This window comes from Anticarsia gemmatalis, chromosome W (genome assembly GCF_050436995.1).
Source record: "Anticarsia gemmatalis isolate Benzon Research Colony breed Stoneville strain chromosome W, ilAntGemm2 primary, whole genome shotgun sequence".
In the NCBI taxonomy this organism is placed as follows: Eukaryota; Metazoa; Arthropoda; class Insecta; order Lepidoptera; family Erebidae; genus Anticarsia; species Anticarsia gemmatalis.
The window spans coordinates 393,930-402,776 of record NC_134775.1 but is presented as its reverse complement, the minus strand read 5'-3'; the positions used below and the strand labels follow the sequence as shown (position 1 = coordinate 402,776).

At 33.3% G+C, this 8,847-nt stretch overlaps 1 protein-coding gene across 1 annotated transcript; it reads left to right on the top strand.

The window, feature by feature from the left end:
• Positions 1-6,102: 6,102 nt before the first annotated feature.
• Positions 6,103-6,993, top strand: LOC142985754 (uncharacterized). The gene is made up of 2 exons (XM_076134001.1): positions 6,103-6,419; positions 6,786-6,993. Exons 1-2 carry the CDS (start codon positions 6,103-6,105, stop codon positions 6,991-6,993), a joined length of 525 nt encoding a protein of 174 aa, XP_075990116.1.
• The last annotated feature ends 1,854 nt before the right edge of the window (positions 6,994-8,847 follow it).

Below are 8,847 nucleotides of genomic sequence, written 5' to 3'. Positions count from 1 at the left end.
GGAACTGCTGGTTCGATTTGAAAAATTCTTTCAGTGTTAGATAGCCCATTTATCGAGGAAGGCTATAGGCTATATAACATCACGCTACGGTCATTAGGAGCGGAGTAGCAACGAAAAATGTTACAAAAACTGGGAAAATTTTGACCCATTCTCTTAGGTGACGCAAGCGAAGTTGCGCGGGTCAGCTAGTTACTTATATAGTCCAGTAGCTTCTTATTAGGCGCTGGAGGTTTTTGTAGGGGCCAAGTGATGGGGGTTTTGGACATGCCAAAGACAATGAACAATAAATGTAAAATTAGAATAAAGTCAAGCTGGGTAACTTTGAATCATTTGGGTAACATTGACAGTGGGGATATGAACTAGTTACGTTTATTTGTTCATATGAAACCAACACAAGTGACCTCAATTGTGTTAGTGACTGTAACTATCATGTAAAGAGAGAGAAAGACTTTTTTTATTTTGTTTTTTCATTACAAAGATAGTGGTAGTCTATAGAGTACTGTGCCAAATAAATAAACACTTACGTCTGCTTCTAGTGCAGTAATCGTCAAATAGTTGTTCTGCTTGTGTGACTTGCTTGTGGAAGTTATTGGCATCTCGCAAGTGACCCACACACAGTTGGCATACCATCCTGCTTGGACCAAACTGTAGCGGGTAGGAAAGCTGAGGAAATATGTGGAATATTTTAAAAATCAGCCAAATAAAAACACATTTAAAAATTATTTTTTTTATAATTGTAAGTCTAGTTTTAGCTAGCTTTGCTTAAAACCAGTTGTAAGGTTTCAAAAGAAATCTCTAATTAAAATCTAAATTGCCGTTGGGTAAACAATTTATTAAAGCAAAATTTTTCGTAATTTTGACACTAAAGTATACTACTATAATCAAGACTATTAAAAATATATAGATTTAAGTCATATTACTCGACACACGTATGTAGAAATTATTAATTTGTTAAATAAAATAAATACGAACCGTTTTACCAAAACATTCTTGTAATATTTCAGAATAAACCTCTTTTTGTCCATTCTCGGTAACATACGATGCTGTAACGTCCCAGGTCCCGCTAGCAGACAAATAACAACGACAGACATCAGGCCTCGAGACCCAGCTCTCAGCATAATTTAGATCAACAACTTTATCATCCATTTTTCCATAATTTTCGCACGATTTCCATATCACAACAAATAATTGCAAGTGCAACTGCAATTTTCTGTCATTTTTCTTTGACAGGCTAAGACATTTGTTATCATGTCACTGTAGCTGCCAAATATCTTTGCCTTGCTCTTCCAAACGTACATTAACTGTACCTAGTTAGAAAGAGAAAGCACTGTTTGCACTTTTTCACAAATAAATCAGTAATTATTCTGTTCAGAAACAGGCGGTTAATAACTTATTTGATTTTTATTGGAATTTGTACCACAAAATCCTTCGGAATATTTAAACATTAATCATGACATTGTAGTTATAAATTAAAAGGTTTCAAATAAAATCATGTGCACGTATTTTCTGAAATTAATTCAGCCTTACATTCATGGGAATGTTCTTTGAATTTTGGACGAAATTGTAAAAGTCACCACATCACACACAGCCAGGGTTGGATTTTGTACTATAATAGCTGACCGACTTGACCCGCGCAACTTCGCTTACATCACCTAAAAGAATGGGTCAAAATCCCCGTATTTGTGACTGTAATGACCGTAGCGTGATGTTATACAGCCTATAGCCTTCCTCGATAAACGGGCTATCTAACACTGAAATAATTTTTCAAATCGGACCAGTAGATCCTGAGATTAGCGCGTTCAAACAAACAAACAAACAAACAATCAAACAAACAGTATAAGTATATTATGTAGTATATTAGTATTAGTATAGATTATAGTATTTATAGGTACTATAATTTCACCTTCACCCTTCGTACTATATACTATCCACATCCAAGGATAGTACGGTAAAATACTATAATTTGAAGTTAGTGAATTTTCCCGAAGTTTAGTTTTCTTTGATATCAATTTTTCGATAGTGCGTGTATTCGACCGAATTCTGATCAGAATTAGGTATAACATTTAAGTAAAACAGCATTGGTAGACTAATATTCTCATAGAATAACCAAAAATCATAGCGATAATAACATGTACCGTAACCAAAAAAAAAAAAAAATTGCAGCACTTTTTGTTCACACAGTGAAATCAGTTGATTTTAGTAATTTTTTGTATCGGGTTTTAAAAAGACTTAACTATGTGTTTAATGCAGAAACACAATTGTTGATTTTAATAACTACATAATAAGTAAATTAAAAATAATGCATGTGTACTATAATTTTTTCGTAAATACTATCCTTTTCATTTTTTTGTACTATCTTTTTCAACGTACCTAAATCCAACCCTGCACACAGCTGACATTTGAGCAGTGTGACCAGATTCAGTATTTTAATACTTTTTCAGTATATTTCATCGATTTTGCCGAACATCAGTATATTTTCAGGTATATTGCTGGTAGTCAGTATTTTTGGGTATATTTTGGTTGAAGATTCAGTATTTTAATACTTTTTCAGTATATTTCATCGATTTTGCCGAACATCAGTATATTTTCAGGTATATTGCTGGTAGTCAGTATTTTTGGGTATATTTTGGTTGAAGTTATGGCAACACCGTAGTGAGTGAACGTCTTTGCGACAATGTTTGAATATCGGGACTTTCCCGGATTTTGTTTATTCTTATACATGTTATCTATGAGCAAAGATGAGTAATTTACAGATACGACAAGAAAGACGGTCGTTGCTGGCATTGTAGTATTGTATTACATATACAATTTTCAATCAATACATAGTATTAATCAGACTTGCAGATTGTATGTCCGCCTTAAGCTTTACTATTGATGGACCGGTTTTAATGTGGTTTGCACTATTAGATAGAGTGTAATTCCTAGATTACATCCATTCAAATTCGTTGTGTTTCATGAATATCAGCCTACCTGGACGAATTCGGGACGGACCGCTAGTTAATAATATAATTTTCATATAATTTTCTATATAATATAGTTAACATAATTTTCAAAACAACGTCTAGTCTTTAAGTTTTCAGCTGCATGTATAGGTAGTAGTTAAGCTTAAAAGATACTTTATTACTAGTATCAAATCGTCTAACACGGTTCAAGTGAAATGACTGTCTCTTCTACATTCGACTTAGTCTTTGACGAATTTCTTTCGATAATTCGGGGATTTCCCCAAACTAGGAGATGTTTTCGCCATCATATAAATAGAACGCGATCGATCTTCGTTGTTTTATTTATTTAGTTGCATTCATCCGGCCAGCATGTCTAGTTTTCAGCAAAGTTATTTAGCTAAGTGGGAACAAATTCCGGAATTTTCTTCGTGGCTTTCACGTTATAAAGATGACGAGGTCGCCGCATTTTGCAAAGCATGCAATTCGAAACTGCAAAGTAGATTAGCATCTATAAAACAGCATGCAAATACTGAAAAGCATAAATCGAACTTGATGAAATATAAAGGACAGTCAAAGGTAAGCATAACTCGCTTTACAAACCTATTTCAAGGAATTCGAATATATTTTAAGTTAATAATCCTAGTTTTGTTTCTAAAAACCAGTAGGTAACAGCTGTGAAATGCGGCGCTGTTATAAAAAAACTAAGCAACCAAATATTTTTAAAATTTCAGGTTGATACATTTTTCAAAAAGGCCCCACTGAAAGACGAAGTCAAGAAAGCTGAACTGCGTTTATGCAGTTTTCTGTCGGAACACAACATCCCATTTCGAGCTATGGACCATCTTAGTGATGTTCTAGTGAAGTGTTTTACTGAGTCCGATATTGCGAAAGAATTTTCCTGCAAGAGATCCAAAGCAGCCGCTATAACTTATAATGTTTTAGGACCCAATTTCGAAAAAGATATGATTGAGGACATACTTGGTACTGCATCTCTTTCAGGTAAACCAGTATATTCAATTATAATCGATGAGAGTACAGATGTTGCAACAGTCAAAGTATTGGCTATAGTAATTAAATACTTCTCTGAAACTAAATGTACTGTACAAACCAAATTCCTTGATTTAGTTGATTTAAGTGGTGAGACCGCAGGTCAATTATTTATTCGTTGTCATCAAAATTATCCGAATTAGGTTTAGACATAAAAGACGTAATAGGATTCGCTGCTGATACTACGAATGTGATGTTTGGTCAACATTCTGGCATTGTTGCAAAAATTAAAGAAGTAAACCCAAAGTGCTTTTTCATGAAATGTGTTTCAAAATCAAAATCAAAATCAAATCATTTATTCATTTAGGTCAAATATTGACACTTATGATAGTCGTTACAATTACTGAATCTACCACTAGCTCGGAAAGGGGGTAGAGCCTTATGAGAAGAGCTAGCGAGAAACTCACGGCCACTCTTTTCAATCGCCAAAAAGTTTTACAATGTGGTTGATACAATAATTGATCATACGAGGAGCTGCCAACAATCAGCGATATAGACTAAACGTCAATTAAGTTAAATGAATATAGTTTGTCACTCTGCAGCATTAAGTGTTAGCCACGCCTGTAAAATACTGCCTAGAAATTTAGAACAAATAGTAAAAGAAGTATATGGATATTTTTCTCAAAGCAGCAAGCGTCAAAGAGAATTTGCTGAGTTCCAAAATTTCACAGACACTGAAAATCATAGAATTTTGCGTCATTACGACATAAGGTGGCTTTCACTTCATGCCTGTATTAGTAGAATAATTGAGCAGTGGAGGGCATTGCAATTGTTCTTTCAAGACCAATACTTGAGTGATCGCAATATGTCATCAGAATTTTTATTTAATTCTTTTACCACTGATATAAACAAATTGTATTTTTACTTTTTGGACTACATTTTGCCGATTGTAAACAAATTTAACATAATTTTTCAAGGCGACTATCCGTGTATTGATAGACTGTATGATGATGCATCTAGTATGTACTTGTCGATTTTGGGTTGCTTCATGAAAGCTAATTACATCAAACGTACGGACAATGTATTTACGTTAGACCCAAAGTCTAATGTAAATTATTTGCCACTGAAAGATATGTACTTAGGTATTCAAGTAGGCCAAGAATTAATCAAACACAGAGAAAATCTAAACATGAAAGAACAGATTGCTGAGTTTTTCAGAAGGTGCCAATCATTTTTAATTGAGTTGAGCACGCAATTGAAATTACGTTTGCCTTTTGAAAATCCAGTTTTTCGAGAACTGAAATTTCTTAACCCACACACTGCCGTGCATAAAGAATTTCGCAGTTTACGAAATGTAATAGAAGCTTTTCCAATTTTCCCATGCGAAGTACAGCCAGAACAAATGCAGTTAATTGACGAAGAATATAGAACCCTAAAGTTTGATCGCGAAGTAAGTGATTTGTTACAATCTTCCAGCACTGGCTCACCCATCTCGTGTGAACAATTTTGGGTGGAAGTTGGAAAAAATTCTAACAGTGATGGCATGTTAAAATACAAAAATATAACTAGTTTTAGTAAATCTCTTCTATGTATACCGGTGTCGAATGCTGCATGCGAGCGCATATTTTAAAGATAAATTTAATAAAAACGGACCAAAGAAACAGATTTATAAACAAAAATGTGTCAGCTATTTTAAAAACAAAGCAAGGTATTAAAGATGAAGGAGGTTGTGTAAATTTTAATCCTTCGAAAAGGATGTAAAAATATAATTCTAACATTTATTGTGAGCATGAATAAATAAAACGTTTTAAGAAAATCAGTATTTTTATTGGTATATCTGTCCTATGTTAGTCGGTATATTTCAGTATTTTTTTGAGGTGCCTCGGTATTTTCTTAAAATTAAATCTGGTCACACTGCATTTGAGAGCGTCACAGAAAAACAGGCGGTAAACAGAACAGCCGACGTTTCACATTTGACTCGAATTTCCATAAAAACATTTATTTTAAGCTTTTGAAAAGTGTGCGTTTTTAACACATTTGCTAATAAACTAGGTACTTACATTTACTATTAAACATAATTTTGTTCAGTTTGCAAGTGAAGTCATCACAAAGTTTACTCAACTTCAATACGCTAACATACCTACTTGCAATTTTGCACATTCCACAGCTCACAATGTCTCTCCGCAACGTAGAAATCAAAGCTAAGATCACAGACTACGATAACATCTGCAAAGTAGCGGAAGAATTGAGCGGAAAACCGACTGAAATCATAAACCAGGATGACACATTTTACATCGTCAACGATGGTCGTTTGAAGCTAATGACGTATAAAGATTCCTCCGCAACCCTTGTAAGGTACAACCGTGATGACGAAGGGGGTCCTAAACTCAGTAATTACGAGTTATTAGACCTGGATAGTGTAAAAGCGAAAGTTCTGGACGCTATGTTAAGAAAATCGTTAGGTATTCGTGGTAGAGTCATAAAGGAACGGTAAGTTTTGTGTAACTATATGTCTTATAACGAGATTACAAAGTCAAATCCCTTTTTTTGACCACTTATAGGTTAATTCTTGGTAACAAAAAGGAGTCTTTTTCAGGGGTAAAATCTTGTAAATTTTATTCAAATCTGTTCAGTCATTTGCCACATTCCACATGCCATAGCCATTTACAAAGAAAGACCAATAAACAATAATTTTGTAAACATAAACTTTTATATTCTTATTCTGACCCTAGCAAATAAGGTCCAGTAGCTCTGGAGTTTACCTCCCTACACAAACACATACACTTTAAATATCTTCATACTCTCATCAAATTATGATGCATAATAATTAAATAATCCTATATTTCTATGTTTCAGCAAACTGTACATGGTAGATCAAACTCGCATCCACATAGACACAGTGCATGATCTTGGCCAGTATATGGAGCTAGAAGTAGTTCTAAAACCAGACCAGACCCTGGAAGAAGGTCAGGCAATAGCAAAAGACTTGCAGACTAAACTTGGAGTTAAGGATGAAGACCTCATTGCTTGCTATGTTGACTTGTTAGATAAAAAAAATAACTGATTATTTTTTTTTTTTACTGTACACTTAAGTATAAGTTTAAACAGCCAGGATTTGAATATAAAATTCTTTTTTTTACTGCACCTTTAAGTATAGCTAGCCAGGATCGAATGTGTTAAAAAAATGCTTTGTAATTTAGTAGATACTATATGTCAAGATTTGAATATGTTGAGAAAAAAGCCTTGTAATTATGTATTGGTAATTAAAGTGAGATAAGATTGTTATTTGTTAAGTAATTTTTGAAATATTTTTGTATGGTTGTTCTTATTTGTGTCTAGCTAATAAGATAATGAGTCTAGGTTCAATCAAGATGTTGTCACTAGGATTGGAGTGAGTTGGTTACCTGGTGCAGCAAGTGAAGACAATAGAAAGTAAAGGGTATATTTCTCGTTTCTTTTAAAACAGGAATTGATATTATACAATGGTTCCTGATTTAGGGAACTTCCTGAGAGATGTGCTAGCTGCTCTTAGTATAATTATAAGAAGAGTTCAGTCTAATTTAAAGTCTTACAGGCAGGATTTCAATGTTGTGAAAAAATGAAAAGTGCTTTGTGAAAATATTTGCTTTCAAATTAAGCTTAATTATGAGCTATTTATGTAAGTTTAAATTTGTTATAAATAAAGATAAATATAATTTGTTAAACTTTGAATGTTTGTTTTTGTTTGTTATTGTCATCAGAAGTAATAAATTTAATGTAAGCTACATAGAGAGTACGTAGCTTACATTAAAATTATTACTTCTCAGTGGTTTCAACGGTAGTGTATATCATATATGACTGCTGACCAATAAGACTCTGGTTCGACTCCCGGATCGAGCAAAGCGTTAACCTTTCATTGTTTTATGTTTTTCTTCTGTCCATATGTTTAATGCTATTACTTGTATAAAATATTTTAAATACGAAAGTGTTACTCATTAACCATTAGTATGGTATAAGCCTCGGTACAAATTAAAAAGGTGCACTTAAAAAAAAACATCCCTTTCGGTCGAAAAATAGGAAATGCAAGTTTGCACGATAGTGCATGACGCGCGTGTTCGCTTACTTTCTATTGGCTACCTATTGGCTTTCCACGTTCAACTAGAGTTACCAGCGACACTAAAATTAGGTAGGTAGAGCGTCATAATATTTGAACGTCTCTTTACTTATCTTATTGTTTCTTGAGTAAAAAATTGAGTTAGAAGAAATTTCAAACAGATGAAAAATTATTTTAAGTAACGTTACAAAATATTATCTAACATGCATAGGAATTTGTAAAGCTACCTGTCCATATTTTCTACGTTTATCGAATTACAGAGTTGGCAATACTGATGTAACCTGTCAGGTAGCCGCGTCCCGCCAATGGCTTCTACCGGTCGATAATCAAAGTTTGATTTAATAGGTGATTTATTGCTGTTTATAATAACATAAACAAAGTCTTGTAGCGGTTCGTATTGCTATTAGATATTATATTGTATTTTGTGCGTTCTTGTGAAGAGATTTGAACATAGCGCTCGCTGAATAGGGAATATGTATGTATTGTTACAATTTATGCATAAAATAATGCAAATTCATATTATTTTAATATGCACTAGTCCAATAAATACGTTTTTTTTAATAAAATTAAAGGCATTAAGTATAGCTTGATATAAATTAAATAGTACCATCAAAAACATTCTGTAAAAACCTCAAGTCTCGCCGTAAAAAGTTGTGAGATCAATATAATACCAAGTCGATTAATCTATTTAGTCTCTACTTAAAGGACCTTCTGTCTTAAGTTATTACGTATGTTATTATCATGCCAATTTAAAAAAAAATTATACCTTTAAAACAAATAGACCGACCTGGTCATCGCATGATTTGATTAGTTAATGCTTCTGAA